This window comes from Hippoglossus hippoglossus, chromosome 4 (assembly GCF_009819705.1).
Source record: "Hippoglossus hippoglossus isolate fHipHip1 chromosome 4, fHipHip1.pri, whole genome shotgun sequence".
Taxonomy (NCBI): Eukaryota; Metazoa; Chordata; class Actinopteri; order Pleuronectiformes; family Pleuronectidae; genus Hippoglossus; species Hippoglossus hippoglossus.
The window spans coordinates 16,287,299-16,310,803 of record NC_047154.1 but is presented as its reverse complement, the minus strand read 5'-3'; the positions used below and the strand labels follow the sequence as shown (position 1 = coordinate 16,310,803).

Here is a 23,505-nt window from a genome sequence, read left to right as displayed (position 1 = left end):
AAACAATGGCGACAGGATTTTATTTACACGTGTACACTCTAGTTGTTTCACCAGTAAAAAGACTGTAATGGCATTCTACTATTAATTGGGACAAAAGGGTTGTTACTGTTATAACTTTTTGCACTAATCTGGAGAACAAAAATCTGTCTTAATTTGAATTAGTTTCAAAGGTGAAAAAAGAAGAGGGATAACTGAGTTGTTAAGTAGGCCTCAACTGTGTTAAGCAAAATAAAATAAAAATGTAGTTCATGCATCCGTACGTACACATGAAGCATTTTTTCCATTGACCAAAGAATGTTGAACTTTCTCCATTTACGCAAACCAAGCAATATCAAAAAGGAAAATACTTACCTTGAAAACACAAAAACAAAATTTGCATATATCAAGAAAATCAAACAAACGGGCCAAATGTCATTGCTACATCTCGTTTTCTAACTTGGTGCTTAAGTACTTTTTTACTCTTTTCTTAAAAAAATTAAAATTAAAATTTGACTGCATGTAATGACACAACAAAGAAAGAACCGACTTTTAAAAACACAATCTCAGATGTTTCCCCGCACCAAAAAAAATTATAATTTCATTTCCCCCCACAGTTGAGTAGAATAAAATGTACTGCCATTAAGATATTAAGCATTTAAATGGGATACAGCCTCTTCACAGTTTATCTGATTTTCTTATAGGACCAGTTATGTTTATTGGACACCTATAGTTACACTTGTCACAGGTTGGGGGTGTATATGATTTTGAAAAGGAGCATGGTTGGTAACGGAGAGAATTCACGCTGCCGCCGTTTTCTTTTAAGGGAAATAAGACTTTGGGAGGTTGTGTGAAAATGAACAGCATACTCAATGGATGTGGTTGTTTTTTTTTTCCTTACAACACAACATGCACTTGTACTAAGGTTCCTTTTGTCGTTTTTAAAAGGCTGCAATAAAGTTATGCCTTTTTTGAACTGGAGCCAGAATGTGAGGATCCGGAGGACTGGCCACGGCACCTGAAATCACACAAACATCATGGGAAGAAGAACAAGGTCAGCGGGCGGCTCAGTTATTGATGATTCAGTTGTGCAAACAAAAAGTACGATAAAAAGAAAAATATATATATATATTTAACAGGGCAAAATGTGAACATATTTCTGTGAATTTTAACTCTTATAAGCGAGCCGAGAGACAATAATAATCAGTGCCAGTGTGGTATTCCGCAGAACCCAAACCTTTCGGACGAACGTGATCTAGAGCGCCTGCGTTTCCTCCCTCCAGATGAGGACCTGGAGCGGCTGCGCTTCTGTGTCCTCTCGGGTGAGGAGGAGGGCGAGCGGGACCTCTTCCGGGGAGAGGAGCCCTTTCCAGACCTGGAGCTGGATCTTTTGGAGGAATAAACCAAGCACTGAGGTCAGTAAGGTCCAGGCAAGAGCATCACCAGGATGGGCATTTATCAAGCTTCTCTGAATAAGGTCACTGACTTATGCTTCGGAGAAAAAAATCTACCCTGAACGGTGTATATCTCACTGATTGAAGTAAATATTTAGCTTTAAACACGAAGAGATTTAGAACACCACTGCTGAGAGATGCTTGATGAAGACCCCAGAGTCTATTCAGCCTTCTGAGCCTTTGTAACTTTCAAACTGAAACCAAAACTGCAGTATTTCAATTGTGGCCTGACTGACACCAGGAGCAAAACCACATCAAGTGATTGAAACCCATCCTAAAAGTTTGACTCGTGACCAAAATAACAATCAGCAGATTGAAGAAGAGTGACTCTGTGTGGAGTAATCACAGTGCAGCCTGTGTTCAAACTTTAACTAGTGAATAGGAGTGCTCTGGAGCGTACAGCCCCACACATACATACACTCTCTAAAGGGAGAGAGTGCATGCCACCTCATTCACCTGGAGTGGGACCTGGAGCGAGATCCAGATCTGGAGCTGGATGAGCTTCTAGAGCCAGATCTGAAAGACAAAAAGACAGAATCTTTCCAATATTTTCCAAACAGAAACACGGCTACATAAGTAGTTAATGTAGCAATTCACAGGTCAACTATTTAACTTTACTTTAAATTTAAAAAAAGTTTTTTGACAGCAACTAGTCTCACTAGAACATATTCAGATGACAAACAATATATATCTGTGGGTTGACTGCAGTAATAGAAAGATAACAAATATTACAGAATCTAACTGAAGCAGGTGAGTCAATAGATAAAGAATGCATAAGTAAAACGTTGTGAGTCTTTGGAGCAACACTACAGATAAACAATTCCTTTCATCTTAAAACCAAACACAATAAATATCATTAAAAACAATAATGCCATTTGCACATCACTCATCTAACAGCAGGGGGAGGGGGTTCAGAGGAAGGCACAACAACACGTCAGCAGAACAGGACATTAAATTGATGTTGATCAGTGAATCAGAAGGAAGATTGAACTGATACTGACATTTTGCCCGGAGTTACCCTTGACCTGTACCCTTTTACCTGGACCTCGACCGTGAACTGGAGCTGGAGGAGCGGGACGACGAGCCGGAACGGGACGAGCCCGAGCGGCTGCTCTTTTTCTTGGCTGGCTTCTCTTCTTCATCGCTGGCGACCAGGTCGTACTTTGACAGGTCTCCATCTTCATCATCATCATCCTGGTGACAGAAGTGTTTTTAATACATTTTTTAAGAACATTCATATTTGTTATTGTTTTGATTTGTGCTCTTGAATCTCCAGCCTTCATTCTTACATCCAGTTTGTACTTGGACAGGTCACCCTCTTCCTCTTCGTCATCATCTTCTTCCTCCTCGTCTTCTTCACGTTTTGCAACTACTACTTTCTTTTCAACTTCTTTTGAGGAAGATGTGCTGTTGGTCTTTCCACGAAACTTTTTCTTTTTCCGACCAAACTGCAGTAGAAAGCACAACACATTCCACATCAGTAAATGTAGCATCTGCATATGCAACACATGCAACAATGAATATTGGCTGGTTTACGTGTAGGAAACCATGTGTCTTATTTCAACATTTGCCAACTCATCAGAACAAGATCACAAAATGGCTGAAGTGTCTCAATGATCAAACATTACATCCGATAGATGACTCGGCACCATTTTAATCTCACCTCGTCATATTCACCATCAGATTCCTCACGTTCAATGTATTCTACATTCTCCCTTTCATTGAACCCGCCACCATAACCTGTGAGCAGATGAGAGAAAATAAGAAGTCGGGAACTGATATTCAAAAGGAGAAAGAAACGGGCTAACTGAAGACGTGTCACGTTACCTGTTCTCTCCTCAAGCTTGGCATATTTAGGTGTGTTACACATGTTGCACTCTGACCGTCTCGCCCAGTTCACGTTGCCACATCTTTATGGAACAAGTAGGGAAAAAAAACATTAAATATATTATGTCAAAAAGTAAACATGATGAACTTGTGAAATATGTTTACCAAGCCTCCTTAGGATGTTATGTTGTTATTACTGTCGGTGTTTGTTGTTGGTTTGAATCTTAGTTTATTTGTTTGACAGCAAAACTACACAAAAACAACACATCAACACATTTTAAACCAGGGGGAAGGAAGTGGTACGGGTGATGAAAGAAACCATTAAATGTTGGTGGCGATTCAGATCGGGGGTGGATATTTCCAGAGACAGGGCGTTTAACATTTTCACCACTGTCCTATGAAACAATTCATAGATCTTGAATACATAAATCAGGAACATTTAGGGAACGATATCTAGGTGTGTGTACATTTTGGTGCAGCTTGAATTAAAGAGGACTGCTGGACGTTGTATGTGATTTCTGGGTGCCAGTCAAGTTATCATGAACCTCACCTGAGAACAAAAAGTCATGGACTACAAAACCAATGGTCAACTACACGATTTAGCTGTTACTAATTCATGTTTTAATGCAATGAATGTGTTAGGCTTCATATCAGATATAACACGGGTGTTTGATGGAGACGCCTCACTGAACGTTACAATAAATACACACGTTTTGCATTGCCAGTCATTTGCACTGAAGAGGCCTCGGCTCTTCTCGGCCAGGGTTTTCCCAATCTCCGTTCCACCTGCTTTCATCATCTTTGCCTCTGTGGTTTTCTCTGTGGAGAAACAAAACAACGTGTGTTAGTAATGGCAGCTTTTCCTGGGAGAAGGTATTCTGCAAGATGTACAGTGGAGGCATAACGGACTCACCCCTACCACATCTGTTACAGCTTGTTCTTCTGGCAAAATTCACGTTACCACACCTGCAAAAAAACACACAGAAGATACGGAGCATGTTACGAAATCATTCCAGCGGACAAGAAAAATGGACAAGTTCCAACAAACGCACGCCAGTGGATTGGTGATGTTTTAACTATTGTGTTGACGTGCCACAGCACTAGTGAGTTGTGTGTGTGTTGGGGGGGGGGGGCTGATCTCTGGCCTCTGCAGCTGGCTTGTCCGTCACTTGTGGCGACGTGAACGCAGATCACCCGCAACGTGATACGTCTGACTCCACGTTAAAGTTGCAGTCGTGACAACTTACCTCCTACACCAGTGAAACCAGCACCCACACCAGATCTAACCTCAGCCCACACGAGCTAACGACAGCTAGCATTGCTGTCCAGAAAGTACGCGCGTCCCCACAACTTAAATCGACCCTCAGTGGCATGAAAACATGACGTGTGCCCCCCCACTCCCTGATGCATAGTTGATACGTGGCGTTGATCCTGCTCGTGGTGTTGCTAAAGAGCAGGGAACTAAGAAATGAAGGCGACTGTTAGCTTGTGTGCTTAGCTAGCTAGCGTCAGACAAATGCTAAGAGGCCCGAGCTAGCCACCGTTAGCTTGCTAGCACGGTTGACAAATCAATCGGAGGTTTCCACCTGAACTACAGCACCTAGCGTGGAATTTTTTGGTTTGATCCACGCGTCAGGGGCACGTACTTTTTATCAGGACAGATCCAGTCTCCGTCGCTGACCCGAAAGCTCTTCCCCGACATGTTGCTGTCTGTTAACATTGGAGCGCTCGATGTGTCCGTGTGAGATCCGTGTGTTCAGTCCACCTCTCTGCGCTGCTGCGTTCACGTGCTCCCCGTACCTCTGACAACTCAACTTTCTCTGCGAAGGACATCTGGGAAAATATTGACTGTGGTGTTTACAGTGCAAAGTGAATGTGGCCAAGAGTTGTGTCGGGCGTGTGTTTTGGACGCTAATAACACATTTATTATTTTGTACGTGACTTCACACGATGAGGTTGTATAATAGAAAGATATTCCTGGAGGTGTTTGAATGCAACACTGACAAAGGACGTAGCTGTTTTGTTGAGAAAAGTTCAAAAGACACATTAAGTGTTTTAATCTAAAGACTTAACTGATGGTGTCACACTCACGGGATTCTTTTCTTCAGTCAATAAAAGATGAGAGTTAGTCACACATAATACAAATATCTACTACAATGCACTATCATCTACACAGTAATATGTAAATAAACCTGCTCTTACACACCAGTGGTCCATGCATCAAGTATAATTCATCATCAGTTCTTCACATCTGATATTGACAAATGTAACTTTAAAGGTTCAGTGTGTAAGATTTAGGTGAAAGGGATCTATTGACAGAAATCTAATTTAAAATAATCTGTGTTTCATCTAAATTACACAAATTGTTGTTTTATTTACCCTACAATAGGGCCTTTAAATTGAAATACTTTATATTTACATCAGGGGGGGTCCTCTCTCTGTAGGCCTCCATGTTTCTTGTAGTAGCCCAGACTGGACAAACTAAACACCCTTTGAGTTTTTATAAAAAGTGAAGGTCACCACAGGTTCTCTTTCATGTTTGGAAGGGGAGGATGATGTGAGGGGTGTTCAGCTGCAACATGAAACTTCACCACTTTATGTCACTAAATTCTACACACTGCAACTTTAAAGGTTCAATGTGTTGAATTGAGTGACATCTAGTGGTGAAGTTACATGGGCCTGGAGAATATCATTGTTTTGATATTGTATGTTGATATGAGACATTTCATAATTTGTTGAGTTAATATTACTTATTTAAATTGTGCTGCCATGTTTCGGGAAGTTTTGAAATGGAAACAAGTTTATTTTTTACGTCTCTCAAGTGTGGTGTGGTGGACTAAACAGAACAAGACATCGTGCTGAGTTTACTTAGATGTAAATTCATATTTCATTTTATGTTGATATTATATATATTAGTGATATAATTAAATGTAGGATATTTGTATGTGTATATTTCTTTTCTTTATATATTTGATAAATATTCTAAGGAACACAATTTAATCATTTGTGAGTGAACATTACTAATGTAAGGTGATTGTAATTCATTTATCATTTCTAATTAGAAATGAGTTACACTTGAAAGCAACCGTTTTTAAGCATGTGAAAATGTTTTGAAATTCATTCATTTTTTATCATTCTTGTGGTTTGTTTCCCTATATATTGAATACAAGGTACAGCAGCGTGTAAAAAGGGGGAACGTGGCCTGAATATGTGGTTAATGTTGGGGTTTAAAAAGGAAAAGCTGCCTTAGTATTTGTTGATTTAAACAATCAAAACTATAACTTTAAATACTATAAGATGAAAGATATCGAGGCAGAGACAATGGATGCCTGGGTGACATTTGAGCTCCAGATCCATTAACCCACAAGGTCTCCTCTTAATAAATTCCAACTCATAATTTAGTCGTCTGAAATAAATCCTCAACTGATCCTGCTTGTTCCATCTCCTCACAATGTCAGCTGTAGCCACTAGATGGCAGATAGAGTTAACGTTTAACACCGCACATGTTCACAGACCCTCCTGTTTTATTTTGGTTCCTGTCCTCTGATCGCAGCCTCACAATCATTCTGCTTGTTCCTCTAGATCAGGGCTGTGTGAGGCTGACGTGTAGGGAAACACAACAGTGTGTGTGTGCTCACATGTGCTTCTCTGCATTTCACACGTAGGATGTGATATATTGTTTATCAAAGCAGGCCTTTGAATAATAATCTATCAACTTAATGCAGGAGTAAACATGATTAAATATAGATTCACATTAATTAGTTTAGCAGATTCTGCTCTTCATTCTATGTCTCAAAGAAACATCTCAGACACTGTTTCCGTGTATTTACAATGTGTATCAATATTTATAGACGAATCAAATTCCCTCTGCATATACCACCAAGCATTGAAGACATTTGCTATAGGTGCTGTATATATATAGGTAAAGATAGGTTAGCTATATTGTTACCTTGTAAGGGAATACAATAGTTTTGGGTTTTGCTTTATGGCACAAAAATGACACACAAAAAACTATTGAGAATATACAAATGTTGATTCTTACAGGTCCTGCAAAATGTCATTAATGTATGTGGTAGGTGATAGTAAAAAGATACTTGTTCAACTCTATGAAGATTTTGGCAATATAAATACACATATCTGGACGCCCTGTTATGGTTCTAAACATGTCAAATATTCTTGTGCTTAAATTGAAGTGTTGGAGGTGTCTGCCAGTAGCATAAATATCAGTAGAAGTACAGTAATGCACCAATCTCTCAAGGAACAGCTTTAAATAACAATGAAGTAGCTATCGTTATAATAACTGCACATGACAAATGTAAAATAACCATATACTAATAAATAACAACCCACAATAAACTAACTAAAATGGAAAATAGGGAGGAAGTCCCCTCGAGGTTCTCCAGAGGTCTGTGCTGAAATAATATGAGAAACATGAACACAATTTACAAACCACTATTTATAAGTTATGGGGAAAAAGCTTGACCTATTGAAGTTCAGATCCGGTTCTTTATTTCGGTCCTTGACATCTCACAGAATCCAAACAGTAAATATTATCAACAGTTTTTTCCTAAAGTACTATCAATCAAATCTGACTCAGTTCAATAACAGAGTCAGTAGACTGACACAAAACAATAATACAAAACGAGAAAATGTCACTACTCTAAGAATCTGGGCAGCAACCATGCAGGACGTGCACCATGCAGTGTGTTTTAAGTAAACACCATTAATGAAGAAGAAGAAGGAGCAAAGGTGCAGTTATTCCTCGTGCATTTATACTTAACAACTGCTGCACTTAAGTAGACGCTGGAGCTTATGCTGCTCTAGAATTGCCCTTGTCCACCCAATCTGCTGTCAGGTCAAAGTCAGGGACCCTTAGAGGTCCCTGTCACAGCTGGTCCGTGACCCCGGGGCCACACCAGCAGCCATTTTGGTGTTCCAACTGGACTCATTTACTTCTGTTTCCTTTGCTCTCTGTTCCTGTTTTGTGACAGCGCTGAAGTGACATTGCCGAGGCTTGTCCCCTACGTCTCGGACGAGATGGGTCCTATTTAATTGAGTAGACTGGAGATAGACTGAACAAGATCATTTTTAATCGTACATTGTTTTAATCACCGTGTATCTGTTAGAGAGGCATGCACTTGATTTATGAGCTGCACGCAAGGTTTATTAGGACAAAGGGCCGGCAAAGATAAGGTATCAGAGGCGAGAGAGGGACATTTTTATGATCTAGACTCCTTCCGTTTAAAGGAAACGACTCTTGGACTCGTCAGTATAATATAGAATATTATTCTCAGAGGGCAGGAGTTTGATACTGCACCAAAACAGCGGCCTCTACCCACAACGTTTGTAATTTGTTGACGATAAGGAATCCTCTCTGTTCCGTTGGAGTTCTGTCTACTTCATCAAAGTCATATTTCATGAAGGAAGCCTCTCTTCTCACAGACAGCGCGGGGACCCTCTCGACTCCTGGGTTTCAGCTCAGGGTATATACTCTCCGCTCGCTTTCGGCGGAGCACAGAAGAGAATGAGAGGAGATATGAAGTAAATAAATCCATGAATAACTAATACGGAGACATTACCAGTGCCGTTGCATGTTTGTTTGCAGCACAGAGTTGCATGAAAGATTCAGAGAGGAGTCAGGCAATTAAATAGCACTTAGGTAAACAACGTCCAATTACATTAAAGTGGCTTTACTGGCAGTAATGCTCTCTTAACTTTACTGTGTCCCTTTCTGGCCGACGTACAACCCGGCATCTGATTATGTCCTGGGTCAATAAAAGTACTCACAGAGATTTTTCATGGGTTTCAATGAGGCTTTGGCGAGGCCGACGCTGTTTTCTAGCCCAGTGGGTGGTCACGGATGAGGGTTCGTGCACAGCGGAGTCTCTGACAGGGAAAGGCAGCCATGTATGTGGGTTTGGAAAAACCTGCTGCAAGCCACCAGAGCCTTCCAATGCTGACAGATGGCAGGGAGCTGTTCCCGTGAAAAGAGGAATAGGGTGAGGGTGAAAGGGTCGGAGGCATGGTGGTTGCTGGCACGCTCCACCCACTGCTCTTATCTCGGTGTCATGATTCAGCATTAATCGAGGGAGGAACATGACTCTCCCCTTACGCCAAACAAAAGTCAACTTCAGGGCTGATAGATGGGTGTTACTGCACGTTCGTCAGAGGAGAGTCGAACGCCATCAGAGAGGTGGCCCTGCGTTCACACCTCAGAGGCGATAGGTGAAGTGTGAGGTGCCAGCGAACCCCATCAAAAACATATAACGCAGTCTAGTGGACAGTGAAACAAACAGCTGGAGCACGGAGACTGGGCGCTGCATTGTGCTGTATCATCTGCTCCTTATCACTAAAGCACATTCATTTTTTGAGTCTTCCTCTTACTATCCACTCTCACTAAAAAGCATGATACAGTCGGCAATATTTGAAAGTGATGATTCTACTGTTTAGCAGTAATAAAATGCAAGATGGAGCAAGTTGTACTAGATCATCAGTTCTGATTTTGTAATAGTATTAAAGCACCTTTCAAACTTGTGCTTATTGCAATTTATATTAATGCACTAGGGCAGCATGGTGGTCTTTCTGTGTGGAGTTTGCATGTCCTCCACTCGTCTGTACCGGTTTTCTCCCGCTCCTCAGGCTTCCTCCCATAGTCCAGAGACATTAGAGGTTCGAAAGTGAATTAGATGATGAATGTGAGTGTGAAGGGTTGTTTGTCTCTTTGTTACCCTGGCGACCTTTTCAGGCTGTACCCCGCCTCTTGCCCAATGTCAGCTGGGATTGGCTCCAGCTCCCCCTGCCACCATTAAGCAGTGTGGATAATGGATGGATATTAATACACTTTTATCCATTTCCCAGGAACTACAGGGACGAATCATTTGTTACGTTTTTCATTGGCATTTCTTATGTAGGTTTACATAAAAATTACTGGACAGACAATGTCAAAATTTGCTGGCAGGATGCAGTGTGTGTCAGGGAAGAACTCTTTAAGTTTTGGTGCAGATCCAGGAATTTTTCATCACTGTTTTTATACTGTGAGATAGTGTGTTTGACATTTCCCAGGAATTAATTCATAGATCTTGACGGAATAAAATCCGGCACAATAAGGGGACTGATCTGTATGAGAGCGTACAACTTGATGCAGCTTTATTGAATTTAAGGGGACTGATGTGCCTTGATGTAGGTATGCATTATACTTGTACCATTCTAGTTCTTTCTTAAGTCGGGTAAAAATCCTCCGAAGGAAAATAACTATTTCAAAACCATGTTCTTGTAACAGAAGCCTGTATTCGACAACCATCATACCTCGGGCTTGCAGGTGATCTCGAGCTGTCCTGGCTGACAATACCGATGTGTCAAGTCGGGGCAGATCTTGACAGGCCGGAGAATTGGAGGAGTGATGTTAGCACTGGGTCTGAGACTGGACGATTGTTCCTAAAAATAGAATCAGAGAATTTCACAGATAAAGTGTTCACAGGGCGAGAGGTGATCTCGCTTGATGATGCCCACAGTGTGTCGGCGCAAAAATGCAATATCCAAACCCCTGCTTCCATTAAGGCAAGGCCAGGAGGACAATCTTCCAATGTCATTTCTCTGCTGGTTTTGTCAGCTCTGTTGAGTACACTCTTGTTTAATTGCTGTGCATCACTTTTGGGGACCACTCTGAAAAGGAGAGAAATCAATGTCCTTCATGCTCCAACTCCAGACAGAAGAAAGTAAGTATCACTCTCTCCCTGCACCACTTTGTGTCTCTGAGCAAAGTGTTGACAGAAACCAAACACCAGTTAAATCTTGCAATATTTTAAACTGTGTATTAGAGAGTAATTAGTAATATTTAAGAAGCTGCTTATTTGACGGACCAGCCTTTAATCAATTATGAAACATAATTCATTAAACACTCTTTACAATTTGCTATTGCTTGATGTGTCTGATGATATTTCACACACCACATGGCGCCCTGTCTTTTGGATGTTGTATATTCTTGAGGCGGAGAAGAGAGATAGGTAGAGTGAGGGGGGAAATTGACAGATGGACGGAGAAAGGGAAGAGGAGACGGGTTCACAGTAAACAATAGACTGTAATTAAGTGACCTGACTTCAATCTGAGGCATTTTGTCTGGAATATTGTTTTTGTGATTGGACGCAATTCAACCGTGTATTTGATCCCGCAATTCTCCTCCAGTTATCTTTCACCTCCCCCCACAATGATCGGTTATTCACTCCAAGTTTCCCGTTGCCACCTCGCCGCTGGGCTGACAGCTACTGAGGGGGTAATCTGATTTCCATGTAACAATGGCTAATTCAGGAAAATAGGAAGCAGCTTCGGCGCGGCTTTAGCCTATGCGTCATCTGGCTCTGCTGCTGGCAGTGACACAGTCCTGGCAGTGGGGTGATTAATGTGATAGGTGGAATTTGTCTCGTTATGTTGACACCGGCTAATAAATGCCTTGTAAACAGCCAGTCGCAGCTGTTAATGCATCATCATAATCCAGGATTAGGAGGTGCCAGGCATGGCCAATAAAAGCAATTAGGCACTGACAAAATTAATTCGCCCATACTCTGACTTTCCTGCGCCCTGACCGTTCACAGGGAAACTCGAGTGTCTCGCGCGATTCCTCACAGGGTCGCCAGGGGATAAGCACGGCGAGAATCTCCTCATTAAATGAAGAATATCCAACTCAATTTGTGCTAACTACAGTGCGTCACTTGTGGGAATATCAACTGCAAGTTAGATTGAAATGAAAACAACTATCCTGCTTTTTGTCTCAGATCTGGAATCATGACATTTTCAGTTTGGTGGGGAAAATATCAAAAGAGAAAAGCAGACTCAAAGTGTAAAGCCCCTTTTCCACTGGTCAAAAAATCTCTCTATTGTGTGCAATGTGAATGGATACAATTTGCATTCACTCTAGGGTCAAATAACACGGACATTGGTCTTCATCGGCTCTGGCTCGGATCTGCAGTGATGGAAACAAGACACACAGGTGAATGCTCAAAAGGTGAGAGAGAGCGCTTCGGTTCTCTGAGCGTTTGTGGCGTCAAACATGGCGCACCAGTGAAAAAAACAGGACAGCAAACTCCTCTACTGGCAACGTGAAAAGAGTAAATTACCTGCGTTTAAAAAAACATGCATATACCTGCTAATTTTGGTGTAAAAGTGTGTAAATGTTACATTCAGATGAAACTCATCATGCAAGTGCAGTACTTCATTTTTACATCCCGATCTCCCCCGGAGGGAAGACAAGACAGGTGACTTTTAAATGCGACTGGTCGTTAGGGAGGTCACCAAGACAGCCATTAACTTCCTGTCACTCATCTCTGTCACGCCTCATTGGTGAAAGTTGGGATGCATTTCCCTTTTTTTACTCACCCGGCTTATTTTTAGCAGCTGCGTCTTTGGTCGGATGTTTTTCTAAAGATTTTTAAAAGACCCCACTCCCCCTGTAGCCACTCAGCCCGTCCTATTAGCAGAGTGATGGTCAATTGAGATGATCAATTTGCATAATGGAGCATTAAATTGTGCCCATCACAGCCTCCTCTCAGCCGCTTGCTCCCATGGAGGGCTCACTGAAAATGGCAATTGCTCTTGAAGGGGTGACATGTATCCTGCTTGCTGGAGTATCCTTTCACCAGGCTGGCTGAAGCATTTGCCTGGTTAATACGGCGCCAGTCACTGAATAATGTAGGCTCTTATTCATGAGTAATCTGTCGCGGCATGGAGATGTGCGTGCTACAGGAAGAACAAGACGAATGAGAGAGAGTGTAAAAAATTAAAGGAGAATCAGAGATCTTTCATCTACTTTTTCTATTGCATTACCTTATTCCCTTCAGAAAAAAACCCCATTTTGATATCACTCTTGTACAAAAATAAATGAATAATGGCAGCATTTTCTTCAAAGTGTCAAAAATACTTGCCTCCTCCATCGTCATCCATTCCCATTATCTTCACACTGTTGTTAATCGCAGCGTTCCTCCTCACAGGGACCAGTGGTCTTCACTTGGACACAGAGCGCATTATCTTGATTAACACCCACCAAGGAAATCTAAGACCGTTATCTTCGCAGATTAGTGGAGCTTTTTAGAAGTATGTCAACGCCTCAGGAACTGTGACAAATTGCATCCAAGGAGCTGCTTGGATCTGAGGCCGGCGGGCAGTGATTGATGTGTGTGCCGTGTGAGTGGCAGGGAGGAATGAGATAAAGCCGTCGCACACTTCCTCTTCCACCGAGCTGCCTTTGTCTGAGGGGTTTTCTCGAGGGAGAGCGCTGTCCAGAGAACAATATGGAGGGAGCTCCTTTGGTGTGCCGGTTTTGTTTTTCTGGCCATTTCTTAAGTGTCTGTTTGGCATTGTCACATTTGGTGGCTGGCAGCTGAGTGCAATACAGATGAAATCAGATGTTTGTGCAGCCTGGAACACATTTCAGACAATGTTACAGTAATTCTAAATAAAACATCTTTTCCCTACACATTATTTTTCATTACAACCTCTCTCTGTGGACAGAGCACTGGGCGTACATGTGATTTGCACATGTTATGAATAGTAACCGAAAAACTTGAATTCCCATGAGTGAGAGCTACCTTTTCCTGCCACAAGCGGCCTGCTGGGCTGCCGGCAGCCTATCAGCTGCAGCCTGACAGGTAATTGACATTAAAGAACTGAGGGATGCTGAGGTAGTTGTGAGGCGATGGTCTGATATGTTCCTATGAAGCTTTTGTCACATCGTTATTGGATGAAAGGGGTGTGAGAAGTGTAATTTGGCAGTTTGACTGTTGGAGGTTTGTGCTCTAATATGAACCAAACCAAGGGCAGGTTAATTAAAAGATATTTACAAATAAATTGCTCTCTAGAGTGACACATTGAGACTTATTTCCACATTTGACTGACACAGTGCGACTGAGAGGGAAACAATGTGAACAGAATTATATTTTAGAAGGTAGAAGCAGATGACAGCAGCACACGTTTGCTTGATTGGATGTGTCACACTGTATTTTACATTTTAAATGATGAAAAGAAATCCCACGAGGCAGAGTGAGATTCAAAATTTGGCTTTAGTTATAAACCGATCTTGTTCAGGAAACATGAATTTGTATGCCTGTACATGTGCCTGCTCTTGCATGTGTTTGTTTGGACTGTAGGTGTTTGTGCAAATGTGGCTCCCTTCGAATCTGCCCATATGCGTCTCTGTGGGTGAGCAGGCAGGCCTGTGTGGATCTGTCGTGTACGAGTCTGTGTTTAGAGCAGCCTGCTTGGTGGGGGGATTAATTGGTGAGACTCTGCATGCATGAGTGCGATCTAATTTACCTCCATCAGCTGATACACAATAGTAAAGGTTCCTGAACGGGCAGTGATGAAATACATCTGAAGGTCTCATTCCCATTCAGTGTCTGGTCTGGTTAGTACAAGTGCAACCTGGCGCCTCTACTCAAGGCTGTCACTGAACCCAGAGCGAAAACATCCTGCTATCTGACTGGAATCTAACACTTTCTTCACTCCATTTTAAATGTCACGGCCGAAAGACAACAAGGCTGAGTATTTGCTCCTCGACACTCCAGATCCATACCATTAGCATAAATGGAGAATCAATTATTTCAGCCCTGATGGAGCTGATTATGCAGAGACAATAAAGGCAGGAGGAAGGAGTCATAATTACAAGATGACCTATGTCGCCTTTCCAGCATCACCAGTGTGCCAGCACCGCGCTGGTATTTCATGGGTGAGCCGGTAATTACCTGCTAAGAACCGCTGGAAAGCGGGGAAGCACATTTTGCACATCTCTTTGAATGCAGCACACTTGCACTGAAACACGGATGAACTCTGTAATTGCCACAACCATGGCCCTGCACCAACTCACATTCCCACTCTCAACACACATGGGAGAGCACTGAACTCATCAGATGCAAGCGCAGCAAAAAATGTTGACTCTTCATTTTTGCATTAGACGTCAAGATTTAACCGGTGTGTCGGAGTCGTCGTGCTGCGCTGCCCATCTGATGATAATATCCGGAGCGGCGCTCGGTGGGCTGAGGAATACAATTCAAATGACTCTATCTCCTGAGGCAGAGGTGCTGTGATGTGCCAGCCACTCAGCAGCACAGCCCACAACCGGCTACTGCACAGAAGTGGGGCTTACCACTTCCATGTCAAGCCTGTCAGAATGAGAGGAGGGGGGGGGGGGGGGGTAACAGCGAGGCAGATATAGAGTGAGTGAGGGCGATATGTGTGTGAAAGAGACGGAGGAGGATGGGGAGGGTTCGTGGGGAAGCAGCTACAACGAGATTTACCTCCAGTGTAGCTGCTGAATAAAAAAAACCCAGCTCATAAAAATCTAATCTTTGCTGGATGCCAGCGGGAATGTCAGAGATAATATTAAGAGCCACAAATGACTATATGCTAAATCTGAATCGTGCCCCCATCTTTTACACTGATCCGGACCAGAAGCGCCCTCTGAGCAATTAACCCCTTTTTCTAAAGTTAGCCTCCAGCCCCATCCCCCCACGTATGAATCAGTGATTTCTAACAGGCTGAGACTTTCAAGCAGAATCATACAGTTTGGTTTGAGTTGCACGGCCTGCCGGAGTCACAGCGAGAACAACACGGGGTAGCCCACCGAACTACGACTGAGTGATATTAGCAAATGCGTTGCAAGATGTTATGAATTATTTACATCGCTGGAAACACAGCATCCTCTGGTGAGGACGACTTTAAAGGCTCTCCTCTTCCTGCTCCCGTAATAACGTTGGCTATATTAGCGCGAGCGAGCAACGTGTGTATCAGTCAGAGCAGGAATCAGTGTGAGATCCGACACCACTTCATCATTTCTACTCTGCCGTCCCACAGCTTGCTTTGAAGTGCCTGGCTGCGGAGAATAATGAGGATGCAAGGTCATTTGGGATGACTTGGGCACCAGCCCACACACACACACACACAGACACACACACACAAACACGTGCACAGACAGAAACACCTCTGATAACGCCACTGAAAATCCAGAGAAAAATTGTTTGAAGAGGAAGCAGCAGAAGTAAGCCCGACGGAGAAGTGAGTGTCTTGTGGCGGAGGAGAAAAAGAGAGTAAGATATGATGTAGAGATAGTTGCAGAGAACAGGTAGAGTCAAATGAAATGTGCTGTGCTGTAACTGGTATTTGTCAAAGTCACGCTCGGAGATACTAGAAATACATGAAAACACGTTGATCTAAGAGCTGAGCAACCGTTAGTGACTCTTAAATGGTGGGTTGACGCTATAAGAACAGATTGGGTTGCAGTGTAACTGCATCAACGTTGGTGGAGCGAATAAATAACATCCTTTAGGACGGAGACATAGTGAATTCTTCTGTATTTTCACCTTGTGTAATGCAACTGGTGTAGGTTGTGCAGAAATAAAGGTGGCATGCTTGTTTTCTTGATGGACACAGGGATAAATATGGCCTAATGGTGCATCGTCCAATTATTCCAAACCGAATTTTCTTGTCCAAGCCCCCCAAATTCTTTGCAAATCAGGCTGCATTGCTGCCACCTTTGGAGACAGCTGGGCACAATTGTGTCTGGCAGATGTCAAGGCATCCTGGCAGAACAACACAAATCTGGGACAGCGGGACTCAGGCGACAGACGGGACTCTTTTAAGTCCGTGCCACCACAAGAGGACAGTGTTGATGTGTCAGCACGGAGAGCCACTTTGTTTATTAATACTGATGTCCCCACCTTTTGTGTAATTTCAGTCATACTTGACTTAAACATGACACGTTTTAGATGAAAAGTTAAGTGGGAATATGTTTTCATCATGATTGGTAAATTGGGTTATTAAATAGTTGAGAGGCCTCTTATTTCATAGTCTATCAGAGGGTGATCGGTGTGTGTGTGGAATATAGTGAGGGGCTATATGGCCAGCTATTTCACTCTCTAATAACCTCTGTTGAAATGAGAGTTTTGGGGATTGAGATAACAGCCGATTATCGCTCTGTGTTATTGTGATAAGCGTGCAAAGAAAACTACACAGAGACACAGGCCATAGCCAATTATGAATATGGAAACCTATTCATTGAGTCAAGCCCTATTATTGTCAGACTTTAACAGGCTGACACAATAGATAGCCGATCCTCTGCTGTTTCCCAAATGACTCCCTGTCATGGTGATACAGAAACAGGTTCAGCTGACGTCCGCGGGTGTGGTGAATCATAAATATGGATGCCTAATCACTCAGGAAACTCTATTAGGCTCCCATTCCCATAAACATCCAGTCATATTCACTCTCAATCATGCTCAGAGAATGTCCATGAGGGTATATATATATAAATATATAGATACAGATATATATGTATATAGATTCCTAGATTTTTTAATCAAATTTTACAGTGCACATTTATGTTTCAGACAGGCATTTATCTGATATTTGTGGATGAGGTTTATTATTAAGAAAATTTAAATACCGTTATTTCTTTCTATATTTCTCAGTTACATTGATATAGAAAAAAGTTTGTTGTTTTTGAGTGTGAAGAATCATCAGTGTGGACGGCTGTGCCCCACTTACATGCTATATATTCACTTTACGCAGAAGCGTGCAAAAGTTTTAGGCACACGAGACATATCCATGATGTAATACCATGAGGGAGGTGTCTGATCGGCCCAAAATTAACTCTGCAGCACGACAAAGAACGTGAACCCAGTCACACACACCCTGTGTCATAAACAACTAAACAAGAGGAGCAAGTATCTGTGAAACAGATGGTGAGGTCCCCACAGAGCCCGGATCTCAACATCATGGATTCAGTCTGGGAAGAGACAGAACAACCTGAGACAGAACAACTGCAGCAGATTCTCCAACAAGCTGAGTAGCTCCCTGACTCCATTCTTGCATTGTATTGTGGAAAAATAATGCATATTAACAGCTAAATCCCAAATTGAGCATTTTTGGTTTGCATGCAGATTCGTGCAAACCTGTGTAGAAACAGTGGGTTCATATTCGTTGTAAAACATTAAAATAATTTTAGAACATTCAAATGAGAGCCACTTTCTCCTTCCTTTGACTTCCATTTAAAACAGATACAGATTTGACTCTATCTGACCTCTGCAGCTTTATTATGACAACACTATGGTTACACTGTGCTCTCCCTGAATCAACTTCCACTCACATGAATCATCCTGAGATGAAATGTAAGGACTGAAGAGATATCTGTTACCATCTCCACTGAGGTAGGACGTCTTCCACTGCTGCTCTCTAACCTCTGCATAATGTCTCCAATCCACTTTCCACCAGAGCTTTCAGCTACTTTTCTCTTCATCACAGAGGGTTATATTTGACATTTCAGTGTCTATTTTATTTTATGAATTCATTTGCAGAATGAGATTAAATCAACTCAGTGTCAATTTAAATTAGTTACAAACAGACTTTTCCATGGAGACTTTAACAACAGATATGTATACAGCAGATTAGTATTTCGTTAGTATTGATAAAAAAGAGAAATTCTGAACTTCAACTTTTTAAAACTTTTTGAAAATAATTTATTATTTAATCATACATATTTAATGTGAAATACTGAACATTTTAATTGATGTTTTCAGGGACGTTAAGGTAAATACAATGTACAATCTCAAACTGTAAAGAGGTGAGATTTCCTGGGGCTTTTTATTTTGTTGTTGTAGGTTCTACAGACTCCTTGCTCCCCCTGAAACTGACAATAGTGTCTGTTGATGCTGTTTTGCTTTCACTTCTTGGTTCCCTGCTGTGTGCGCCTGCTCTCATTCAAACCCTGTTCCAGACTGTGTGCCTTTGACCGGGCGTGGTTTCCAGACGTCTGATCTCCCGCCAACCCACCTACTCACCTGAGTTTCACCATTTAATCTACACTCCAGACTGAACGTTTTTTCCACCAACGTTTTTTCCCAGACCTTGCGGCAGAAACTCGTCCACCAACCTCTCTCCCTGTGTTGTTTGAGGACTTGTTATCTCGCCTAACTTAACTTGTGATTAATTTGTGCTTGGATCATCTAGTACCTGCCGCGCTCAGCCAGTCTCCACTGCCACATGCTCGGACTCCTGTCTGCCTCTTTAGTCCCCTTTCCACTGGTCAGAAAACCCATTAACACCCGCTAACATCTGGCTTTTGTCAGCAATGGGAATGGGTTCAATCAGCATTCACTCCCAGGTCAGATGACTCTGCAGTAGACACAGGTTTTTATCGCCCTTCTTTTTAAACTTGACATCTGGGTGAACATGCTAATGTATTCTTTTTCTTCTTTGTTATTTTGGCAGTATAGACGTTTAGAGCATCAAACTTCCATATATGATCACGAACATTTGCATACTTATTGTTTTTTACTTGAGAACAACGTGCAACAGCAGATCATCTTTTTCTCCGTATGCTGTAAGGTGCAACACTGGCAAGACAGCGAGGTGAGAAAGCTTCTCGGTTTCTGGGTCGTTTGTGACGTCGAACATGACTCACTGGGGGGAAAAAACTAAATGGCAATCTCCTCCACTGGCAATCAATTGCCTTTTTTAAAAGGTTTGCTCGCACATACCTGTTAATTTTTGTGTAAAGTAGGTATTTGTCAGCACATTCCTTAATCTGGATCTGGACTCTGAAACCTGGACTGGATGGAAACCCTCACACACAAGAACTCTGGACTCTGACATCATTCACTCATGATTCATTGTGTGTTACAACTTTTATATTAAAATGTCTCAACCTGATTTGTCTCTGTTGTTTTCTGCCGATAGAGTCCAACCATTTTATCAAATCATGACAAATAGGTGTTTTCTGATTTCTTTGCAGGACAGTCAGTTTTGAATCCATCATATTAGATGGTCCTTTGTTTGTGTAAATGCATGAGATGAGCATGAGATGTGTTTTTCTCTGGCTTATCATTGTGTGTGTGTGTGTGTGTGTGTATGTGTGTGTGATTTTGAGTGTGTATGTGTGGTGGCGCAGAGCAACCCATGTGTCTGTCATCTTGGCCCAGGCCCAGGAAGCTACATCCAAACATTCACAGCTGTTGCTTCTGTCCTCTGTGGCAATCCTGACACACTTTCATTCTGAAATACCGACTCACAATTAATTCTGATTCTATTATGTGCTAACTCCATATCATGTTGGTTATACAGGGGAAGAGCGGGAAGCGCTGAACGTCAGAGGAATGGTCTCCCCACATCTCCGCTTCATTACGATGCCTTTGATGAGTTCATCACGTCAGGGTTGGCTAATGAGTTTGTAAGGCGAGTGTCTGCTCCGCTCGGGGTTTGCTGACAGCAATAAAAAACCTGCGAGTCGTCTGCAGTGACGCCTTAGATGTGGATTGTCAGGGGCTGACAGCTCTGCATGAGAGAAAAGCCCTGCTCAATGCACTGTTTGTTATCAACTAATCAATCTGAGATGGATCAATAATTTAGCTTCAGCCGTTTCAATTGGTTTGATGGCTGCTTGCATGTGTCTCTCTTGTAATATCTCTCAGTTTGTTGTTTTTTACCGTGAGGGTTGATTTTACATTTTAAAATGGCATGTTCATGTTAACTGGTTATCAAATGTTATAGTTTTGTTTATCTGTCTATATTCTCTATTGACTAGCGATGTTTCTGACTTTGTTCATCTGAAATATGTTGAGGAGGTCGGTGGGCTTGGTCACTTTGACACATTTCAATCTGGGACACTTGATTGCAGCGTACACCGAGCCTTTCCCAGTGAAATAATCTAGGATTATCCTGTTGCAATGCTTATCCCCCACATCTCTGGAATTGATTTCCCCAAGACATCAACAGACACATGGCCACAGACTGCACAGACTGCAGTGTCTCTCATCTGTGATGCCATTTTTGTCCATATGTGAGGGAGATCTCAGAGGATTGGTTTGTGCCAGTACAGCCCCTGATGATTTTCCCTGTCTTTCATGACCAGAGGCAATGGGCAGTGGCGGCGCGCCAGTCGCCATGGCATATCATTATGTCCATGTGTGAGACCTCCGAGGGTTGTCTGCCAAAGGGCACTCGCTGTGGGTAGTGGGTATCTTAATCACAAAGCCTGACTGCTAATCCAACTTCTGCCAGCATCCCTCAAACACTGGACCAGGCATGACAGTGCCAGTCGGTACCTACGTTGCTAGGCAGAGCTCAGATGTGTTTTGTTGGCTTTGACTTTATTATTTCATTGATCGGGGCTTCACAGACGCCTCTGGTTTAAGCCTGTAAAGCCTGTAAAAATGATAATATTTGTAAATTCCACCAATTTATTACCTCTGCCGAGGAGGTTATGTTTTCACCCACGTCTGTTTGTTTGTAAGACAGATTACTCAAAACAACTGAGTGGAGTTTTATGAAACTTGGTGGAAGGATAAGGAAATAGATCCAGGAGTGTTTTTTCCAGTGTCTTTATCATTGTGAGGTCTGGCATTTTTCAACATTTTCACTGTTATCCCAGAGAATAATTCATGGATCTTAATGAAAAAAATGTGGGGAACAGATTGATTGAATTTAATGGGACTGTTAGTTAGATTCTAGTTTCTGTCATATTCTTTCATATATTTTTTCTTATCACATAAATAACAGTGGAAACACATTTCCGCTTTTGTCCACAGAGGCGCCAAAATCCACGAAAATGAAAGGTTCCTTGTAGGAGCTTTAATTTTGCCAACAAACTAACGTTGGTGGGAATTTGCCTTGCAACATGACAACACTCAACACAACAAGATATATATCTTATATATATAAAGATAAGGTGAAATGAAATACCATAAAGCTGTCTGTTGGAAGTTTGGTAGCAGTAGTCAGGTGAAAAAATACTGTTAACATCAAGTGTAGTAGTATCATGGCAATAAAACAATGTCAAGTATGTGTTTTTTGATTTATTAAAGGGGTCAAGGTCTGCAGGACCTGAAACAGAACATCAGAGTTAATGGACTGAAACTCCAATATACAGAGCTACCTGATGGTGAATGTCTGTATGACACAGTATGTGATTATGTGCACTATCTATCTATCTATCTATCTATCTATCTATCTATCTATCTATCTATCTATCTATCTATCTATCTATCTATCTATCTATCTATCTATCTATCTATCTATCTATCTATCTATCTATCCATCCATCCATCCATCCATCCATCCATCCATCCATCCATCCATCTATCTATCTATCCATCCATCCATCCATCCATCCATCCATCCATCCATCCATCCATCCATCCATCCATCCATCCATCCATCTATCTATCTATCTATCTATCTATCTATCTATCTATCTATCTATCTATCTATCTATCTATCTGTCTGAGTAGGAGAATGTGTGTTTAAATATCAAACAGAAAGCCTCAACCTTTCCATGTGGCCTGGTTAGGGCAAACAGACGGGCCGACTGTTTGCACTGCCCACAGAATGACAAGTCAGAGTCAAGTGACCAGTGGGAACAGATGGATCGGGTTTAGAGGGGGGCCTGATGAACTCTTGCGGTGTCTCCGTCCCTCGCAATGTTACATCGCCGTGGCAGCCCTGTGGCGTTTGATCAATGTGCGTCATCACCTCCATGTGGACTACAAGGGGGTGTCGATGTGGGCGTGAGTCCATCTGATTCCCTACCGCACTAAATGCCTGACCTGTATTGGTTCTGTCTCTGTGATTGGTGTTGCCTGCTGCCTGTCGTGAACCCGTTTTGCGACGGGTCTCTTACAATCACACTGAGAGTACCAGGCCGCGCTGCCTGACACAAATGAGCTCTGGAGCCCAGCCCAGTAGCGGATGATGCAGGCTATCCACAGGCCATCGATGAGCAGCTCGCGTTCCCACTTCCCCTCCTTCCGTACTTTCCATTTTCCCCCCTCCCTTCCTCTCTCCTGCACACTCCTCCCTCCAAGTCTCCTAGGCATGCTGCACCTGTACCGACACCAAAAATACCCAGGGATAACAGGAACCCTGCAATCTGTCACCTCCGGACATCTTTAATCAGGATCACAGGTATGAACAATATTTACCCCCTCCACACTCAATTCTTAGCCAGGAGTGTGATTTGTGGGGATCTTTGTTGTGAGAGTGGTACAAACTGAGGAGTGACAAAAACAAGAGCTTTTTGTCTCCGCACGACATGCAGTAGAAACGGCTCTGTGGGCACCAAGATAGAAATACATCAAAGGATACATGTGATGGAGTCCAATTATTGGAGTGTCGGGATTAGAGGCCAATATGTAAAACACACTTTGCACTTCTCCACCCTTTCAGGCTTCCCTAATCTCAACACAGAGGGGGATAATGATGTTCCTCCAGCAAA

At 42.4% G+C, this 23,505-nt stretch overlaps 1 protein-coding gene across 2 annotated transcripts; it reads right to left on the bottom strand.

The window, feature by feature from the left end:
* zranb2 (zinc finger, RAN-binding domain containing 2) lies at positions 1–21,510 on the bottom strand. 2 transcript variants are annotated; one of them, XM_034583309.1, is made up of 10 exons: positions 21,506–21,510; positions 9,084–9,088; positions 3,968–4,076; positions 3,258–3,340; positions 3,094–3,170; positions 2,720–2,878; positions 2,470–2,624; positions 1,887–1,946; positions 1,214–1,363; positions 1–994 (listed from the first exon to the last, which is right to left on the bottom strand). In XM_034583309.1, exons 3-10 carry the CDS (start codon positions 4,054–4,056, stop codon positions 937–939), a joined length of 831 nt encoding a protein of 276 aa, XP_034439200.1. In that variant the 5' UTR covers positions 4,057–4,076; positions 9,084–9,088; positions 21,506–21,510; the 3' UTR covers positions 1–936. The 2 variants fall into 2 exon arrangements, with proteins under 2 accessions (XP_034439200.1, XP_034439199.1); XM_034583308.1 differs by lacking the exons at positions 9,084–9,088; positions 21,506–21,510 and adding exons at positions 4,171–4,223; positions 4,904–5,061.
* Between the last annotated feature and the right edge of the window lie 1,995 nt (positions 21,511–23,505).

Excerpts from the sequence above, each read along its gene's own strand:
- zranb2 (XM_034583308.1), bottom strand. The coding sequence starts at position 4,977 with ATGTTAACAGACAGCAACATGTCGGGGAAGAGCTTTCGGGTCAGCGAC. Across the intron at positions 4,224-4,903 it reads TGGATCTGTCCTGATAAAAA|GTGTGGTAACGTGAATTTTG; the intron begins GTACGTGCCCCT and ends GTTTTTTTGCAG. Across the intron at positions 3,171-3,257 it reads CAAGCTTGAGGAGAGAACAG|GTTATGGTGGCGGGTTCAAT; the intron begins GTAACGTGACAC and ends ATCTGCTCACAG.